This window comes from Manacus candei, unplaced genomic scaffold, assembly GCF_025592945.1.
Source record: "Manacus candei isolate 608988 ecotype Guabito, Panama unplaced genomic scaffold, ASM2559294v1 h1tg000047l, whole genome shotgun sequence".
In the NCBI taxonomy this organism is placed as follows: Eukaryota; Metazoa; Chordata; class Aves; order Passeriformes; family Pipridae; genus Manacus; species Manacus candei.
The window spans coordinates 10,250,825-10,271,338 of NW_026138095.1; the positions used below are offsets into that span (position 1 = coordinate 10,250,825).

At 62.3% G+C, this 20,514-nt stretch overlaps 2 protein-coding genes across 3 annotated transcripts in view; one reads left to right on the forward strand and one right to left on the reverse strand.

The window, feature by feature from the left end:
- Positions 1 to 2,088, forward strand: part of ARHGAP44 (Rho GTPase activating protein 44) — a 30,476-nt gene extending 28,388 nt beyond the window's left edge. For both annotated transcript variants that reach the window (XM_051797485.1, XM_051797484.1), the window contains one exon: positions 1,161 to 2,088. In XM_051797485.1, the coding sequence (XP_051653445.1) occupies positions 1,161 to 1,312 (152 nt within the window). In that variant the 3' untranslated portion in view covers positions 1,313 to 2,088. The remainder of the gene's footprint in view (positions 1 to 1,160) is intronic.
- A 4,819-nt stretch (positions 2,089 to 6,907) lies between these two features.
- On the reverse strand, positions 6,908 to 20,512 carry USP43 (ubiquitin specific peptidase 43; the record flags this gene model as incomplete). The annotated part of the gene is made up of 13 exons (XM_051798083.1): positions 6,908 to 7,233; positions 7,823 to 8,171; positions 8,327 to 8,456; positions 8,539 to 8,616; positions 9,000 to 9,103; positions 9,922 to 10,033; positions 10,157 to 10,319; positions 11,133 to 11,256; positions 11,332 to 11,467; positions 12,502 to 12,594; positions 14,109 to 14,206; positions 17,230 to 17,370; positions 20,099 to 20,512. Coding segments are annotated over 13 exons (2,214 nt in total), but the record flags the coding sequence as incomplete, so codon positions are not given.
- Between the last annotated feature and the right edge of the window lie 2 nt (positions 20,513 to 20,514).

Sequence of the window (20,514 nt, forward strand, 5' to 3'; positions counted from 1 at the left end):
GGTGGTGGTATCCCTAGAAAGGTGGCAATGTCCTCAGGAAGGTGGCAGTGTCCCCAGGAAGGTGGCAGTGTCCCTGGAAAGGTGGATGGGTCGCTGGTAAGGTGGCAGCATCCTCAGGAAGGTGGCGATGTCTCCAGGAAGGTGACTATCACTGGCAGGGCAGAACTGGCCACAGAGAGGTTGTGCTGGCCCCAGGAAGGTGGCAATGTCCCCAGGCAGATGGTAGTGTCCCCAGGAAGGTGGCAACACCCCTGTGAGAGTGGCCATGTAGTCAGGAAGGTGGTGATGTCCCTGGAAAAGTGGAACTGTCCTGAGGAAGGTGGTGATGAGCCCAGGAATGTAGTCGGGCACTTGGCTATGTCCCTTGGAAGTTGGCAGTGTCCCCAGGAAGGTGGCATTGTCCCTGGGAAGCCCCATGAGCCTGTGCTGCTGTTCCTGCCGTTCCTGCTGTTCTGACCTTGCTGTCCCTGGGCTTTGTTGGTGTCATGTGTCCCACCCCCCACCCCGTGTCCCTGCAGCTGTTGGATAGGCACAGTCAGGGATATGCTTTGGGAATGACCAGGTGACATCAGGGACACCAAGGGACACAGGGGCTGGGCACGTGTGGGGTCAGGGAGCCCCCACGGAGGCTGATGGGGCAGAGGCTCTGTCCCTGTATGCTTGTCCTGCCCGCAGGGGGTGGGACAGCACAGGTAGCACTGAGCCCCGGGCACCCTGTGGGGCAGGGCACTCCCCAGGGGCTGCCACCTGCCTTTGGGTGGCACCAACATTGCTGTGGCTCTGGAACTGCACCCTGGCACTGCACCCTGGCATGAGTGCAGCCCTGACATCACACCCTGGCATTGCCCTTGGCACGGGGGCAGCTGCCCCGCCATGTGCCCTCAGGAGCTCCAGCCCACCTGGGGTTGCTCCACTCTCAGCAAGGGACATGGTGACACCGCCCACCTGGGGCTGGGGTCACCCTCTGTCACCACACCTGCAGCCTCGCCCTGCGGGTCCCCTGGGAGGGGCGGGGCAGCTGATGTCACCACCGGGTCGGGTGGGGTGGCACGGAGCGGGGTGACATCCCTGGTGGTGGCACTAACACGGTGCCAGCCCCGGCAGGTGTCCTGCCCCCAAGCCCCTGCCATAGTGTCCCCCATCACTGTGCCCTCCCACAGGTCTGCTCCGTTTTGAGGTCCCCTCCCTCCACGTCCCCCCGGATGCTGCCCAGTGCCGGGACCCGCCGGAGGCAGCGCAGAGACTCTCGGGGCCGAGCCTGACCCCCCGGCAGGAGGAGGAGGAGGAGGAATCAGAGAGCACAGCCCTATGACAGTGTCCCTGTCCCCAAGCTCATCCGTGCGGCACCCCGGGGCCAGCACCGGCCACCGGCACCGAGGGCCAGGGGCGCGCCAGTTTTGGGTGGCAAAGTGCCCGGTTTGGGGGCGGTCACTGTTCTTTATTTCATTTTTTTTCGCCTTATCCAGACTTTGCCTTTCGGCCGGGTGCCTGCACCCCCCACCCCGCAGCACCCACCGTCCTGGGGTGACACCACCACCTCCTCCGTGCCCCGGCGGCGGGTGCCACTGGGTACCAGCCAGGTGACAACGAGCTCGCCGGCGCTTGGCAGTGGGATTTCCTTCCTTCGGCTTCTTCCCCCACCGCTTGTTTGCCGGAGCAGGATGGGACCTGACCAGCAATAACCAGGGCACGTGCAGGATGTGGCCCCCCCGGGCTCTCGGGGTGCTGGCGGGTGAGGGTGCATGTCCCTTGGCACCCGCTGTCCCTGTGGGTTGGTGGCTTTGGTCGTGCATGCACAGACAAATTAACCTTTTATCCTTTCCAGAGAGAGAAGATTCTATATATATATATATCGGCGGAGATATATATATATTATATATTTGTATATATAGAGAGAGAAACTATAGAGAGATTTGTTTTATTTGGAGCCATTCCCGCCCAGCCGGTGCGAGAGGGAGGATGGAAATGGCAGCGCTTCGCCCCCGCCCCGCTCGCGCCGTGCCCCTCGCCCCAGGTGGGCACCCGGGGGGCACCAGCACCCCGAAGCAATCAATAAATCCAATAAATCCGTGTGCCACTCGCTGAGAACTGCCCGGAGGCACCGGCGTTTGCTTCCTGCCCCGGCAGCACCGGGCCGGCCTTAACCGGGGCTGTGGGGGGAGGATTTGGGGTGGAGGAGGGTCGGGGGTGGGGTTAGTGCGGGATGTCCTGGTCCTGGTCCCATGAGATGGGGCAATACCAGGCATGGGGTACTCCCAACCTGGATTTGGAGTGGTGCCAGCATGGATTTGGGGTGGTCCTGGACTGGATTAGGGTGGTCCTGGACTGGATTTGTGCCGACTGATGGATTTAGGACATGGGCTCTTGGAAGGCACTTTGCCATAGAAAATGGGGTTTAATGAGGGTTCGGGGGATAAAATGATGGGGATTTTGCTTTGCGTGGGATGTCATTGTTCTAGTTCCATGGGATGAGGCAGCATTTAACCTGGGCTGATTCCAGCCCAGCACTGGATTGGTGCCCACTGCTGGATTTAGGACTCGAGCTGTGAGAGGCACTTTGGTGTAGGAAGTGGGTTTTAGTGGTTGAATAAGGTGATGGGGTTTGCCGTGTGCATGTTGTTGTGCTCCCTGTCCCACAGGATGGGGCAGCACCAGGCTTGGGGTGGTCCCAGCTCAGATTTGGGGTGGTGGGTTTAGGACAGAGACTCTCAGAGGGCTGTAGGAAGTGGGGTTTAGGGTGGGTTTGGGTGATAAAACGATGATTTGATGCTTTATGTTTGATGATATTATGGTTGATGTTGTCATGGGCCTGGTCCCATGGGATGGGGCAGCTTCAGGCTTGGGGTGGTCACTCATTGAGGCTCCCACCCCCTCCCAGCTGCAGCTGGGTGTGGGGCCAGGGGGTCCTGTCCATGTCACTGCCAGCACCCATGGGTGCCCCAAGGAACCTGCCATGCCCAAGGCTGCTGTGTGTGCCTGGGTGACAACATGGGTCAAGCAGGGTGACAGCACCAGCAGTGGCACAGCAAGGGCCTTGGGCTGGAACAGCCCTCCAGCAAGGAATAGTCTCCTCCACCTTCCTCCTCCACCTCCTCCACCTTGACCCAATCCTAATTCCATCTCTACCTCCGTCTTCACTTCTCTCCATATCTGTTCTTGTCTCCTTCATCCACCTCATCCCCCCTACCTCCTGCTCTTCCACCTTCCTCTTCTTCACCTCTACTCCAGTCCCACTTCTTCCACATCCATCTCTGTCTCTCCACCCTGATCCCACCTCTGTGTCCACTTACAGCACCCTCTTCCTCTCCTCCGCTTGTACATCCATCTCCTGCAGCTCCATCCTGATCCCACCTCCTCCACCTCCATCCCTGCCTTACTGTGGCTGCACCAAGTTTCTCCAGACATCTCCCTGGTACCTTGGTGGGCACAGCACCACGGTCCCACACCGCTGGTGCTCTTGGTGCTGCCACCCCCTCCCAGACCTCCCCCCGGGCACAGCCACCGTGCGGGGCGGGACCCGGCCAGGACTGACCCCACCGAGCCCCGCTCCCAGGCTGATCCCACCTCCCATGGGACACAAAGCCCCTTTCCCCCTCGGACACGTCCCCTGGCACGGACACCGGATTTGTTTGACGTGTCTTTAATAGAAACCGCCGGCGGTGGGGCGGAGCCCCGCGTACAAAAGCTGGCTGGAGGAATCGCGTATTGCATAGAACCGTGGTGTGGGGGACCCGCCCACCCCCCAAAATAGTCGCCTTTTAGAAAACAAAAAGCGTCTCTGAATAAAACTCTCCTGGTACAATAAATACTCTGGTGCCCTCGAGCTGGCGGAGCCGGGGAGCCTCAGCCCGCCTGCTCCCGGGGAAGGGAAGGGGCGTGAGGGGGTGAGTGGGAAATGCCCCCGGTTTGGGATGGCCCGGTGCTGGGATACCCCTGGATTCAGAGCCACCGGTTTGGAATGACGCTAGTTTGGGATGTCCCCAGGTCTGAAATCCCCAGCTGGGGATGACCCCAGTTTGGAATGCCTCTGGGTCAGGATGGCCCTGGGCAGGAATGCCTTGGGTCCAGGTGCCCCATTTGGGAGCCCCCGTGTCAGGATTCCCTGTTTGGAAGGCTCTGGTTCAGGAGGCCCCCTGGTTAGGAGCCTCTGGGTCGGAATATCCTGGTTTGGGATTCCCCCCGGCTCAGGAGCCCTCACGCTGGGATGCCCTGATTTGGGACCCTGTGGTTTGGGACAGTCCCAGTTTCGTATGCCCCCAGTTTGGGAGCCCCTGGTTTGTGAGAGTCCAGTTTGGGATGTCCCCAGCTTGTGATGCCTCTGGATTGGGATAACCCACCTCTGGGGTACCTGACTGCCTCCAGCTTGGGGATGCCCCGGTTCCGGGGCCCCCAGGTCAGGATGCCCCGGTGGGGGATGCCCCCGGGTCGGGATGTTCCTGGATCAGGATGGAAGTCCTTGTTTGGGATCCTCTGGTTCAGGAACCCTTGAACTGGGGTTCGAGAGCTCCCGGTTTAGTTCGGGACCCCCTGTCTGGGTGCTGGGGGGCGATGACCCCCATCTGCAGCTCAGAAGCTGGACTCTGGCACGGCCGCGGGGCGCAGAGGACCGGGGGGCTGCCGGCCGCGCTGCAGCGTGGCCCCGGAGGGACCCCGGGCGGACAGGAGGGTCCCCCCCGCGCCCCTGCCCAGCGAGGCGGATCGGCGCAGACCCCCCTCGGGCCGGGGGGGGAGGCTGGCCGAGCTCCGCGACCGCCCCAGCGCCGGGGGGCCGGGGGGGCGCCGGCCCAGGGGGACACCCGCGTCCCCGTCGGGCAGCACGATCCGGGCCGGGGCCCCAACCCCGGGGCTGCCCTGGCCCGGAGGGGGCCGGCGCGGGGTCCCCTCGGCGCTGGCGGCCCGGCGGAGCCGGGTGGGCCGTCGGGGGCCGCGGGGGGGGCCCGGCTCCCCCTGCCCCGGGGGTCCGACGGGCGCGATCCGCACACTGAGGCTGCGACCCTGCAGACCCCGCACCGGGGGTCGCGCCTCGAACCCGCCTGCGTGGGAATCACGGTCAGGGGGGCTCGGGAGGTCCGGGGGGGCCTTGAGGGGCTGAGCCTCACCGTTCTCCGGGGCGGCGGCGGTGCCGGAGGGGTCGGGGGCGGTGCCGGGGTCGGTGCCGGGGTCGGTGCCGGGGTCGGTGCCGGCCAGGCGGAACAGCCAATGTCCCGGGGGGGCAGTGGAGCCTGCGGGGAGCAGGAGGGGGCGCTGGGCCGGGGGCCAGAGTGGGGGTCCCGTTGGGCCACAATGAGGCACCCGGGGGCACCCAGCGTGGCGAGCGGGGGGGCATCGGCTGGGGGGTGTTACCTGGGCATGTGGGTGTGTGTGCACATACGTGCAGATGTATGTGTGTGCACACGTATCTACGTCTATGCACGTGTGTGGGATGTGTGCACACATGTAGGTGTGTATGCACAGGCATGCAGGTGTGTGTGCGCAGGCATGCAGATGTATGTGTGTGCACATGTGTGTGTGTGTGTGTGCACATGTGTGTGTGTGCGTGCACATGTGTACAGGTGTATGGACATGTGTACAGGTGTTGCAGGTAGGTCTGTGTGCACAGACACGTAGGTAGGTGTCACATGTACATGTGTGCACACACGTAGGTCATGTGCATGTATGTGTGCACACATATATGCAGGTGTATGTGTGTGTGCACACGTGTAGGTGTGTGTGTGTACACATATGTAGGTGTGCACACAGCCATCTGGTGTGTGCATACATGTACAGGTGTTGTAGGTCTGTGTGCACAGACATGTAGGTCTCACATGTAGGGGGGTGTGCACACATGTAGGCATGTGCACAAACGTGTGGTGCATGTGCTGTGCAGGGTGCTGTGTGGCCAGTTCCAAGCACATGTGTGTGTGCCCCAGTGACACTGCACATGTCAGCACTGTGTGTGACCATGTGTCCATGCACATGCATGTAAACCTGGGTGCACTTGGCTGTACCATTCATACCTGCCTGTTTGTGCACATGTGTGCAAGGGTGTGCACGTGGCTGTGCCGTGTGTGCTCAACCCAGCATGCCAGTGTGCATCACATGCATGTACGTGGGCAGCCTTGGCTATGCTGTGTGTCCAGTGTGCTGTCCATGCACAGGTGTGCACACGTGTCCATATGCACACATGTGCATGGAGCCCTGCTGCATGTGTGCTGAATGCACATGCAGTTGGCTCTGCTGTGCATGCACATACCTGTGTGCACATGTGTGCCCTCAGCCAGGCCGTGGTGTGCTCACACCTGTGTTTGCACACACATGTGCTTGGCAGTGCCGTGCGTGCCCAGCCCCGCGTGTGCCAGTGTGTCTTTGGTCATGCTGACAAGTTCATGTCACCACACATGGCTGTGCCCCACGTGTTCATGTCAGCACACGTGGCTGTGGCGTGTGTGTGTGTGTGTGTGTGTCTCTGTGTGTGTGTGTGTGTGTCTATCTGCGTGTGTGTGTATGTCTATCTCTGTGTGTGTGTGTGTATGTCTATCTCTGTGTGTGTGTGTGTGTGTGTGTGTGTGTATGTCTATCTCTGTGTGTGTGTGTGTGTCTATCTGTGTGTGTGTGTGTGTGTGTGTGTGTATGTCTATCTGTGTGTGTGTGTGTGTATGTCTATCTGTGTGTGTGTATGTCTATCTGTGTGTGTGTATGTCTATCTGTGTGTGTGTGTGTGTGTGTGTATGTCTATCTGTGTGTGTGTGTGTGTGTCTATCTGTGTGTGTGTGTGTGTGTGTGTGTATGTCTATCTGTGTGTGTATGTCTATCTGTGTGTGTGTATGTCTATCTGTGTGTGTGTGTGTCTATCTGTGTGTGTGTGTGTGTGTGTGTGTGTGTCTTATCTGTGTATGTGTGTGTGTGTCTATCTGTGTGTGTGTGTGTGTATGTGTGTATGTCTATCTGTGTGTGTGTGTATGTCTATCTGTGTGTGTGTGTGTCAGCACACACGGCCGTGCCCCGTGTGTCCGTGTGTGCACTCGTGGCTGTGCCCTGTCCCGGGGCGCGGTGCCGGGCGGTGCCGGGGCTCAGGGCTCAGGGCTCGGGGAGGTGGGTGCTCACCCCTGCCGGAGCCGCCGGCGGACACGGCGTGGCGGCGCTGGTAGAAGAGGATGTAGGCGCTGCGGGTGCTCACCTCCGCCTCCCGCACCCCCTCCACACGGCTGTCGTCGTAGCTGTACCACCGCCCGTCCAGGGCGTTGCAGCAGTAGGCTGGGGGTGAGGGGGGCACGGCGTGAGGGATGCGGGCTCTGCCCTGGGACCCCCCCCCCCCCAGCTCCAGGGTGCAGTGGGGAACAGGAGTAGAGACACGGTGGGGGAGCAGGACGCGGCTGGGGTGCCTGCCCTGGGGTGGCTGCAACGCCATCCTCTATGTCCTCTGCACCCCAGCTCCCCTCTGCCTTGCCCCATGGCCCCCAAACCCCATGGCATGGTCCATGGTCTACCCTCCTGTGATGTCCCGCAAATCCCATGCAGTGCCCCCCACAACGTTTTCCCACGCCCAAGGCACACCCTTCTCCCGTGCCCCCAGCCTCATGCTGTACCCCATGGTACAACCCCCACATTGCCCCCAAACCCCACTCCATGGCCCCAAACCCCACACCACAACCCTGCAGTGCCCCCAAACCCCACACCACAACCCCACAGGGCACCCCCAGCCCCCTGCCCTTCCCCAGCCATGCCCCTAAACCCCATACCGTGCTCCACAGCACGCTCTTTGAGGCGCCCCCAAACCCCAGCAGTTTGCCCCCACCGCCATGCCCACCCCGTGGCCCCCCCTGCAGTGCCCCTGCTCACTCACCGGTGTAGTGCCCGCCCTGCATGCTGCCGTGGTGGTTGCAGACAGCGTACAGGTCGTAGAGGTAGTCTCGGGGGCAGCCCGGGGGCAGGCGGAGGGGGGGCTGCCAGGGCGCCCAGCGCCCCAAAAGCTGCCCCCCGGGCTGGCCCCGCTGTGCCACGTGGGGGGCCATGTCGAGCCCCCGCAGGGGGAACCTCACCAGCGTGGTGAGTTTGTGCCGGTGCTCGGCCACCTGGCGGAAGCGCTTGAGGTGGATGATGAGGATGTCGGGCAGCGTCCAGAGGCTCAGCTTCACCGTGCCCTGCTGGGGCACCTTGCAGTGCGGGCAGCGCCAGGCGTCGTCCGGGGCCAGCTGGGGACACCACGGCACCATCCTCAACACCCCCCTGCCACCTCCAGCGGCATCTTACACCCCGACAGCGCCACGGGCAGGGCTTGGTCCCGGTGGTGGCTCTGGCAGGTGTGGGCAGGGAGCAGGTGCCCACAGGGGTGTGGGGTGCCCCGTACCTGCTCCTCCTTGGTGTAGAGCTGGAAGCACTCGTCCAGCGTGCAGCTGTGCTGCTGCCGGTGTGCCTGCTGCTGCAGCCGCACGCTCTCCGCGTCCTGCACCACCTCCTCCTGGATGTTGCCGAAAAGGCTGGGGGGGTGACAGGATTCCGGTCACGGAGGGTGGCCTGAGTGTTGGGGTGTCCCCCCCACCCTCGGGGCAAGGGACTCACCGCTCTTTGGTGCTCACGTCCCATTCCACTGTGAGCTTCACGTGGGGGGGGCCGCCTGCTCCGCTCAGCTGCAGGGCTCTGGGGGGGAGGACAACATGAGGTGCCCCCCCAGAACCCCCTGTCCCTGTGGGGCCACCTCCTTGCCCACTTGTGGTGGCAGGCAGGGACAGCCAGCACCTCCCTGTGCACCACCCACAGTGGGGACACTGGGCTGGGGACGCAATGCTGGGGGAGCAGGGTGACCACCACTGTGGCTACCCATGGTGGCACCACTGGCCATCCATGGTGACACTGCAAAGCCACAGGGACACCTTTGGCCACCCATGGTAACAACACCACCACGCACAGGGACACCATAGCCACCCACAGGAACACTGCACCCATCCATGGTGTTGCCTCTGGCCACCCCCAGGGAGTGAGGGGACATCCTGGGGACAATCCCGTCGCTGCAGTGCCCTTACCTGTCAATGGCAGGGTGGCAGAGAGGGCGGGGGTCCTGCGGGGACAGGTAGATGCAGGGGACCGAGCCCCCAGCCAGGCGGATGCGGAAAAGGGCTCCTGTTGCCTGAGAGGGGAGAGGGGGCTATGGGGCTGCGGGGGGACAGAAGCCCCCTGGCCCTACAGCAGCACCGGCAGGAGCCAGGCTCTGTGACATGGGACACAAAAACACTCAAAAAATGGATTTCTTTGGTCCTTGGGGCTGGGTTGGCCAGGGACATCTTTGGGGCCAGGGATGTGGGGCTGGAGGATGACCTGCCCCACTGGCTGTGGGGTAGCTGGGGGGCAAAGGGGCAGCACGGAGAGCCCATAGGATGGTGGCACCTGGGTGCTGGGGAGTGCAGCTGGGCTGGGGTGGCTCTGCTGTGAGCTGGGCAGCACTGCAGCCACACACAGTGATGATGTAGCCACCCATGGTGACACCACTGGCCACTGCAGTGACAATGAGACAATCCCCAGGGTCACCTCAGACACCCACAGGGACACTGTGGTCACCCACAATGACACCACTGGCTGCCTGCAGTGCAAATATGACCACCCACATGGGCAGCAGGGCCACCCACAGTGACCACCAGCGGCAATGGCACAACCACTCCAGGGCCACCACAACCACCCCTGGTGACAGTATTGGCCACCCCTGGGGACCCTTCAGCCAAGCACAGCTCTACCATGGCCACCAAGGGTGTCACCACAGACAGTGACGGTGCTGCCATCGCCACCCAAAGCTCCACCATGGCCACCCACAGAGGCACCATGGCCACCACAGAGACACCATGGCCACCCACGGAGACACCATGGCCACATGTGGCTCCATCCCTGCTGTCCCCACTGTAGCTGGTGCCAGCAGCCCCAGGGGGGCACAGGGTGTCCCCCCTCACAGCTCACCTGTGCCCGCACCTCTCCCCGCAGCAGCGCCCGCAGCTGGGCCAGGATGCTCTGCTGGAGCTGCTCCCAGGAGACGCCCCGCTCCTCCCTCAGGACCAAAGGCGGCCCGAACCTGGGGACAGGCAGTGGGGGACACTGGGCTGAGGGGCACAGGCGGCTCGGGAGGGACACCTCGCACCCCGTCCTGCAGCGGGAGGGCAGGGCGGGGTCACGGGCAGGGGGCAGGTGACAGTACCTGGCGAGCTGGGGGCCGGCGCCCGCCGTGTTGCAGAGCAGCAGCAGGATGCGGCTGCCCTGCCCGCGGTGCAGGCAGTCGGAGGAGCGGGCAGCAGCGGGCGGCAGGCGCGGCCCCTCCGGCCGGGCCACCCCGGGGGACGCAGGCAGGCTGCGGGGGCACCCTGAGGAGGGCAGGGGCATGGAGGGGCTCTCATTAGTTAGTTAATTGGTTAATTGGTGCGATGCGATGCCCGTGGTGGGTCCCTGCCTGTGCTCCCCTGCCTGCAGTGCTGCCTACACCCCGTGCTTCCCACCAATCACAGCCTGGGGGGCTTGGTCCCCCACCAATCACAGCACAGCACGCCTGCCTCCCACCAATCATAGCAGAGCACGCCTGCCTCCCACCAATCATGGGAAGGGGGGGAAACTGCCACCAATCACAGCACAGTACACCCGCGTCCAACCAATCATGAGATAGGGGCAAACAAGGCTCTCATCCAATCACAGCAGACAGGACACAGCTCCCACCAATCAGACTATGAGTGGCAAGGCTCCCACCAATCACAGCAGAGAGGACACAGCCCCCACCAATCACAGCAGAGCACACCTGCCTCCCACCAACCACAGCTAAAGGGATCCATTTTCAACCAATCCCAGCAGAGATTTCAAACCAATCCTGTCTCCCCTAACCCCAGTGGAGCGCAGCTGTCCCTGACCAATCCCAGCAGAGCAGATCCACCTCCCCATCAATCCCAGCAGAGCAGATCCACCTCCCCACCAATCCCAGCAGAGGGGATCCGCCTCCCCACCAATCCCAGCAGAGCAGATCCACCTCCCCACCAATCCCAGCAGAGGGGATCCGCCTCCCCACCAATCCCAGGGGTCCTGTCCCCCTCCCAGCCCAGCTCCAATCCTAGCGTGGCACAAGCCACTCCCAACCAATCAGAGCAGCGCGGGCCTGCAGCCAGCAGCCAATCAGGGCATGGGGGCGGTACCTGTGCGGCGGGCAGGGGGCGGCTGGAAGGCGTAGAGAGGAGCCCCCTCCCCGGCAGCTCCCAGCTCCTCCTTGTCCCCCAGCGAGCGCAGGAAGCCCCGCGGGGACACCTCGGCCAGGATCACCTGTGGGATGGCACCCAGCACCCTCAGCATCCCTGAGAGGGGGTGTCCCCCCACCCTGTGTGTCCCCCCTGTTACCTGCTCCGGGGGAATGCAGCCCTCCCGCGCCACCATCTCCCGCAGGTCGGCCACGGTGCCCAGCAGTGGCACGGCCAGTCCCACCCGCACGAAGCGCCAGCGCTCACACTGCAGCACCAGGGTGACGTTGAGAGCCCTGGGGACACCACAGGGACACACTGACACACCTCAGCCATGGGACACTGCACACTGTGCTGAGACCTGACACCGCTTACAACGACCACTTTGGCCACAACAACCCCCTGCAGCACCATAGGATGGGGACAGGGCCAGGCAGAGAGGGACCTGGGGGTACTGATAGGAAGCTGAACCAGAGCCAGAGGTGCCCAGGTGGCCAAGAAGGCCAATGGATCCTGGCCTGGATCAGGAACAGTGTGGCAGCAGGACCAGGGCAGGGATTCTGCCCCTGGACTGGGCACTGCTGAGGCCTCACCTCGAGTGCTGTGTCCAGCTCGGGGCCCTCAGCTCAGGAAGGACATGGAGGGGCTGGAGCAGGTCCAGAGAAGGGCAACGGGGCTGGGGAAGGGTCTGGAGCACAAGTGCTGTGAGGAGCAGCTGAGGGAGCTGGGGGGGCTCAGCCTGGAGAGGAGGAGGCTCAGGGGAGACCTTCTCACTCTCTGCAACTCCCTGACAGGAGGAGGGAGCCGGGGGGGTCGGGCTCTGCTCCCAGGAACCAGCAGTAGGACAAGAGGGCACAGCCTGGAGCTGCCCCAGGGCAGGTTTAGGTTGGACATTGGGAAGTTCTTCCCAGAGAGAGGGATCAGCCCTTGGAATGGGCTGCCCAGGGAGGGGGTGCAGTCCCCGTCCCTGGAGGGGTTTGAGCAGAGCCTGGATGTGGCATCAGTGCCATGGTCTGGGTGACAAGGTGGGGTTGGGTCATGGGTTGGACTGGATGATCTCAGAGGTCTTTTCCAACCTGGTTGATTCTGTGATTCTTTGATTCTGTGATTCTGTGACCCACTCACACAGCAGCTCCAGCTCTGGGCTGGCAAACACCCCATGGACACAGCTTCTGCAGTGGGTTGCTGTTGTCCATCCCCAGTGCTGCCCCCAACTCCCATATCAATTATTTCCCCCAAACCATGTAAATGCCTCAGGTTGGAGCTGACACCCTGCCAGGTGGTGGATGTGCCTCTCGTTTTACCACAACTGGGGGGGGGTCGGGCTCACCTGGTCTGGCGCAGGGGGATGGGCAGGGAGATGCACAGGAAGGGGTCGAAGGTGTTGCTCTGCTTCAGGCAGTGAGGGCACGTCAGGGAGGACCTGTGAAACATGGATGGGGAGCATCACCAGACTCTGGCCCCCCCAGAGTCCCCCCACCCTGGGGCTGCAGCGCCCTGTCACTGCTTCTGCACCCTGGGTACTGCATCCCCCGGAGCTTGGGTGGTCCCAGCATCACACCGGATTGGCATGAACCTCCTGCCAGGGTGAGGCACCACAGCCTGTACCCACCTGCCCAACCCCATGGGCTGCTCACTCTGAAACCTAACAAGAGCACCCACAGTAACTGGTGCTAGAGAAGTCAGAGAAATGCCAGGGCTGGGGGATCTCCCACTCTCATGTATGTAGCCCCAAAACTCCCCCACATCCTGCTCCCTCTCCCAAGGGCTGGCAGAGTCTGGGGTGGCTTCTGGCTCCTGGGGGCTTTGAGTTGACCCCAGATGGCCTGGGTTAAGCAGGGATAACACCTTGGGGTGCTGGGAGGGAACAGGAGCCCTGCTGATAAGCAGGGCTGTGGCTGGGCTGCAGGGAGGAGCAGTGATGGGCAGCAGGACATCTGCCTGTGACAAGCCCCAGGATGTGACCACAGCCCTGGGACCACCAGCTCTGCTCACCCAGGCCCTGCCTGGAACAACCACCAGCTCCAAGGGAGCCCTGGGGACAGTGAGAACTCATCTGCTCTGCTGGGGGGTCACAGGACCACTGTGGGGGAGCAGGTCCCCCTGCCAGCAGGGACCATCCCATCTCCCACTGGAGACTGGCTTAAGTGAACCTTTAATGCCAACCATCACCTTACCACCGATTTCTTTTTAATTCTGTTTTTTTATTACTTTTTTTCTTATTCTCCTGCCTTTATATTGAACAAAAAGGGGGAAAATAAAATAAAACCCCAAATCGAAATCCTGAATGCTTGTTATTTGTCACCTTGAAGAGACACTGAGCTCCCCAGGAAGCAGCCACACAAATTAATAAATCCCTTTGCACACAGACAGCTCTGGCACAGGGAAGGGTGGATAATTAAAGTGCCTTTTTTTCATATATAGGCCAAGGGATTAATTGAGAGAGGAGGAAGGGCTTGTGATGCCAGATGCATCCCCTCATGCCTGCACTGCCATGGCACAGGGTGGCCAGATGCTGGCCCTCCAAGCATCCTGTGAGTCTCAGAGAGATGAACATGTGGGATGTCCCATGCAGGGACGCTGTTATTCTGGACTGCTGGGACAGGCTTGGGAAAACCCTAATCCTGAGCCCTGTGACAGAACCACAGAATGGTTTGGGTTGTGAGGGACCTTCAAAGACCATTCCACCTGCCCCCCTTGCAGAGACACCTTTCACTAGACCAGGTTGCTCTAAGCCCTGTCCAACCTGGCCTTGGACACTTTCTGCCCACAGGAGAAACATCTCTGGTGCCTGGACTGGGTGGGATGGATGGATGGATGGATGGATGGATGGATGGATGGATGGATGGATGGATGGATGGATGGATGGAACACCTCCTTGTCTCATCTCTTCCCTCACAGGGCTCACAGTGGGGCAGGATCCAGCCCTCCACTCACCTGTACTGTGCCTGGAAATGGCTCTGCACGAAGCTCTGCCCCCGGGAGTGCTGGGCAGCCGGCGGGGACCTGCTGGCACTGCCACTGTCCTTGCCAGGCTGGGGGGACAAGAGACAAGTGGGTGAGTGAGGTGCCAGGGTGACCCCCCACCCTTCAGGCTCTGGGGACATGTCCTAGTGAACCAAGGCCAGTTTTGGTGTCCCCATGGTATGAGGATGGGCTGGAGGTGATGCCAAAGTGACCCTGGCACCTGCCTGCCTGGCATTGCTGTGCCTTCCAGGCTGCCTGTCCACCTTCTCCTGGGGAGTCTTTGGGGTACATCCCATCCACCAGCAGCACGGGGCACAAAGGGTTAATGAAGGGTCTGCAGTGGTGGACCCCCAAGGGCCACCCAAAGCAGTCCCAGCATCCAGAGCTCCTGGTCACTGAGGAACTGGAGCTGGGAATGCATTCAAGGCCGGCTGAAAAGCTCCGGGAGGGAAATCCTGGGTGAGCCATAGCAGCATCCCAGCAGGGGAAAAGCTCGGGGGTGGGGGAAAGCTGGTCCCCCATAACATCCCCCCAAGGAGCCCCAGTGCTCACGGGCACACCCCCAGGCAGCAGGGAGGTGCCCAGCCCACCCAGCAAACGTGCCCATGGGCACTGTTAGCTGGGGCACTGGGGGTGAGGTGGTGGGACGCTGCAGCAGGTCCGTGTGTCTGTGTTCATGTCCGTGTGTGTCTCCATGAGAGCTGAGCTCCTGGAGCAGGTGTGCACATTCCTGGGCATGCACCCCCCCGGGGAGGGGGGACACGGCTGGGTGCCAATCAACCACAGGCAAATCCCCAGACCAGGGGAGCTCAGTGAATGCCGGGCTGGCACGATGCCCTCCCGGGCAGGTGGGCTGGCGTGGGCTGCAGGCACCCAGAAACCAGCCCTGCTGCTGCTGCTGTGTGTTTCCCCAGCAGCAAGCCCAGGCACAGCACCCAGCGTGGCACCTGCCACATCAAGCCCAGGCACAGCACCCGGCACGCTGAGCCCGGGCAGGGCTCCTGGCACAGCACCCATCACCCTGACCCTGCCCCAGCACGGGGCTCTCATGGGTCCATGTGGGTGCAGGTGGTGGGCACAGCACCCCTCTGACAGCTGAGATGTGCCCCAGGGACACCGAGTAGAGCACAGTCTTCTGCCCCATTCCATAGGGAATAAGGACGCTGGGATGTGACTGTGTTACAGAGCCAAACCTGCCTGGTTAGGTGACACCCTCTGCCTGCCCCCTGCCCTGCCAACCACCAGGAGCCCCACATCAAGGACAGGAGCCACTGACTTCGCCCCCGGAGCCCAGTGACAGAAGAGATGCTGCAGAAAGGAGTGTTGGTGGCTTGGGAAAGGACTGGGCTGTTTTGGGGTAAGACAGTGAGTTTCTGGTGTCGCAATGAGAAGGATTGAAAATCAATGAGGTATTTGGCCAGGAAGTGGATTTTCCTCATGCCATCTGCTGGCACCAGGTCCTGCTGAGCCTGACGTGTCCTTAAGATCTGTGCAGGGCTGGGGTCCATCTGGTGTGGATGAGAGTGGGCCTAGATCATGTCTGTGCCCTACACAGCCCCCAGAACCCCCAAAACCCAAGGAGACACCTCCTCCTCCAGCCCTCCCAGCAGCCAAGCCTTGGTCTCCACCACAGTGGCCCCACAGCTCGCTGGGTGTCACAGCACACACCTCATGGGCCAGGAGGGTATTCCCAATCCTCCAGCCTGCCCAGCTCTGATCTCCTCACTTTCTGCCCAACAGCTGAGCTCCCCAGTCCCTGAGCCTCAGGATGGGCTTGGCCAGGAGCAAATTGTCTGCCCATCCCCATGTGTATGCACACACCCCCTCCTCCTCCCCAACACTAGGACAGGCACGTGTGTGCCCACCTCCATCCAGACACTTCCAAGCCATTTATCCAGGCTCCCACCACCCCTGCTGGGCACCCCCTCCCCAAGGACACAGGCATGCAAATCCCACTCAGGTGGCATCCCCCAAGACTGGGGAATGCCAAACAAAACCATGGATGCTGAAGGACACACAAGGGCCCCATCCCCAGAGCCAGGCAGGTGCCCCGGGCATTGCATGGGCAGCTGAGGGCACTGCTGGTGTCACACCACAGCCCATGGCACACGGGGGCACCTCACATTTAACGTGAGCAACAGGAGCTGCCAGGCTCTCCCAGAGAGCCTGGGGTATCCAAACAACTCACAGGAAAGGTGGCAGGGCTGAGGACAGCCCAGCTCAGTGCAGGGATGGCTGCAGGACCCTGGCCAAGCAGGGCTGGGAGCCACAGGGCTGCCCCAGCCAGAGGCTCTAGAGATGGGCACTGCAGCTGAGCCCTCCCTGTGGGACAGAGCTGTGCCCACGCCAGGCTGGAGGTTGGGCAGGGGCTGCCCATGGGGACCTTGACCTTCACCCTTGGGCACAGCCATGACACCCCAAGCAGGAGGAAGCTGGTCCCAGGCTCCCTGTGCCCAAGATGGGCATCACCCTCAAAGTGGGGACAGCACATTGTGGAGCTGGGAGTCACCCCCAGAGTGGGGACAGCACTCTGCTGAGCTGAGCTGACGTGGCAAATGCCAACTGCACAAATCCATTCACTGCAACAGGCAGCACCCGGCAGGGAGGGAGGGAGGGAGCAGGGAAGGAGCAGGCAGGAAGCAGGGAGGCAGGCAGGGAGGGCCAAGGCCAGGGCAATGCCTGAGCACAGATGGATCGAAGGAGACTTAATTACTCATTTTGCCAGCAGCAAAGCTGCTGAGCTGTAATTACAGCGGCCTTAGCTGGAGGCAGGGAGGGCCAGGGGGGGCTGGATCTCCTCCTCACCAAGCAGCCCCAAGAACCAGGATGCCCACCAGAACTGGGATGCTCCTGCTGACACCCCCACACTCTCCCAGCACTCCCACCACCCTGCTCACCCCTCCAGCACCCTGATCCCAGCATCCTTCCACCCGCACACCGACCAAACCACATCATCCATATCCCCATCCACGCCGGGGTGGGGGCCAGCTCCAGTCCCACTGCCTCCCAGGACATTCCGGCTTCCCCGCTCCCACACCTGGCCCAAACGACCTGAGCCAGGGTGTGCAGCCACCCCAGTGGGGTTACCCACCTCCTGGGGGCTGCGGGTCTGCTGGGCAGGGGAGGCAGCCCCCAGGTCCTCGTGCATGCGGTCCAGCAGCCAGAGCAGGAACTCGAGGGCGTCGTGCTGCGCGTTGCCCCGGAACTGTGAGCTGTGCTTGGAGACAATGTTCTGCAAGAGATGGGCAGGGCAGGGTGAGCCACAGACACTTCATCAGCACCCACCACAAAACCCACCCCTGCCCCATCCCTGCAGTAGCGCCTGCCCTCATTCTGCCTCTACAGGGACATCGTGCCCACCCTGGGGACAGTAGAGAGGTGGGGACACCAGCACACCAGACAGCAGCTCCATGCCCATCACCATGGTGTCCCAGCTGCTGGCATGAGGCTGGGAGGGGATAGCCTGCTGTGGCTGGGCACAGGGCACACCCCATATGAGCCAGACCAGCCCACAGGGACCCACCAGTGTCACCTGCCCTGTGCACTCCAACGGCACCGACTCGGTGTCCCAGCCAGGAGAAGGCAATTCCCAGCACTGGGATGCTGTGATGCTCCCTCTGGGTACCCTGCCCCAAAAGCCCATGTCCCCATGCCACCCACACCACCCCTGCCCCATCAAAGAGAGCACCTCTCTGCCTGTAACTCCACCACTGCCCCCATCAACCCTAATGCCATGTGGTCCCTGCCTGCCCCCACTGAGCACTGGCCACGCCACAGCATTTGGGCTAATTAGCATTAATTTCACTGTGAGGTGAGTGGTACAATGCCCTTATGGGGGGGTTCCCCCCTCACTGGGGGCTGTAGGGGGAAGAACAGGGCTGGGAATGCCATGGGGCTGAGATGATATCCAGGCAGGATAAGGTGTCACCCACCAGGGTAACATCAGACCACCAAGCCAGCACTGAAGCCAGTTCCCTTGCCAAGTCAGCCAAGCTCTCAGAGGTGCTACATGCCTGTGATTTGGGTGGCCCCAGGGTATGTGCCACCAGCAGATGCCAACAGCCCATGAGAGCTGTGCGTGCACTTGCCAGGATGGGTCCCTGACCCCGAAAAAGCAGGATGCATAGGGTGTGGAATCCCTGCGGGAAGCCCAGGGGGCACCCCAAAAAGCAGAGCTGGGGGGATCCCCAAGGACTTATCTCCAAGTCTGGGCTGGTGGTGGCTCCTCAGAGGACAATTTTAGGAGCTCTGCCCCAAACCCAGCAGCAGGAGGGAGAAAGCCTGACCATCCGTGTGGATTTTAACCGGGTGACGCAGTTAAACCCCAACCATCCATGCTGATTATAACCAGCATGTTGGGACCTGCCAGGATAGGGATCAGAACCTCCAACATCGCTGGGAAACACCCCAAGCCAAGACCCCTCTGGCCACTGCTCTGCTTGTCCCCAGCCCTGCTGCCAGCAGTACAACCATCCCAGTACAAGCAGAGGGAGCAAGGCCACCACAGATGGGCTTCCAGCAAAACGAGTCACAGACTCGGCTCTAAATTTTAAAATCTTACTTGGGCTGCTTTAAAAAATGAGGTGGAAATTCGTGGCAGCTGTAGGTAACCACCGGGAAGGAGGGAATGCAAAGCAAAGGCTGGAAGTCTGAGGGGTTTTCTTTGATCTGTGCCTAAGGAACGTGTGTGTTCAGGAGCAGAGGGCATGGAATTGTGCCCAGCAGCACAGGAGCTGGTTGCTTTGCTATAGGGCTGTTAAAAGCAATGAGCTCCTGCAGGAGCACCCTGTGGGGTGGGTGCTGCCAGCCTCCAGGCCAAGATGGGAGGAAGGAAGGATCCCCCTGGAAAGGGGGGGTAGAGAAGTGGGTACCCCAGACCTTGCCCATGCAGATACAGACTGGCTGCTACCCCAGGGCAGGGCCTGGCTTTCCACTTTGCAAAATTCATCGGCAGCACCAGGTCCCTCCCTGCTGAAATGTCACTGGGACACATGTCCCTGAGCGTGGGGAGTTGTGGTGCCAGGCTGGACGTGCTGTCCTGTGCCTGACATCCTGTCCCTGTCCCTAGCTGGGTGCAGGCTCACAGCACACTGGCATGTGCCCAGCAGGGACGTCACACACACTCAGTGACAGGGCCTGAGGCCACTGAGTTGGGCTCCCAGGGCACTGTCCTGCCTTACCCCACCAGCACAGCCAGCAGGGGCTCACCCTTATGGCCCAGTGGTGTGGCCATGGCTGGGAGCCCACCCACCCATGGGAGCTCAGAGCTCAGGTGACAGCAGCCCAGCCACAGAGGGGTGATGGCAGCAGGGCTGGGAGGTGTCTGGCAGGACAGGGGCCACGGGGAGGACGAGGCAGGGGAGTGAGTGATGTGAGCAGGGGGTGCTGTGGGTTCTGCAAGTGGGGAGATACTGATGGGTCCTGTGAGCTGGGGGTGCCAGTGGGTGCTGAGAGTGGGGGGATGCTGACAGGTCCTGTGAGCAGGAGGTGCTGGTGGGTGCTGGGAATGGTGCTGGATGCTGGGCAGTGCTGGTGGGTGCTGAGAGGAGGGATGCTGGTAAGTGCTGTGAACTGGGAGTGCTGCTGGGTGCTGGGAGTGGAGGGATCCTAGGAGTGGGGGGATGTTGTTGGGGGGCTGGGGGTATGCTGGTGGGTGCTGCAAGCTGGGGGTGCTGGCAGGGGTGTCAGAGGGTGCTAAGAGTGGGGGGATGCTGGCAGGTGCTGGGAGTAGGAGATGCTGGTGGAGCCAGTGAGCTGGCCATGCTGGTGGGCGCTGGGGTCTGGGAAAGGCATCAGTGGGTTCAGAGGGAATGCTGGTGGGTGCTGGGGTCTGGGAAAGGCATCAGTGGGTTCGGAGGGGGTGCTGGTGGGCGCTGCGAGCTGGGGATGCCAGTGGAGGCTGGGGATGCCGCTGGGGGCCGGGGTCACTTCGGGACGCGCGGGGCGGGTCCGGTCGGTACCTTGAACTCCGCGGAGAGCTGCGGGGTGTAGTCGCGGGTCCAGAGGGCTCGCACCAGGGCCGCCAGCCGGTGGGTGACCTCGGCGCGGGCCCCGCGGGCGCGGTACCGGCCCAGCGCCAGGCGCTCGGCCAGCGGCGCCGTGTTGCTCAGGCACTGCACCACGGCGTTCATGAAGCAGGTGTTCCCGTGGTTCCGCAGCCCCTGCGCGCCCGGCGGCCGCTCCCCGCCCGGTCCCGCATCGCCCCCCGCGCCCCCCGCCGCCGGGGCCGCCCCGCCGGGCCGGCGCCGCTCCCCGCCGCGGAACCCGCCCTCGTCATCCTCGGGGGCGGCCCGGCGACCCCCGCGGCCCCCGGCCAGGCGCGCCCAGGTGCGGAGCAGCCGCCCGGCCAGGCTGCCCAGCGAGCGCAGCGCCCGCC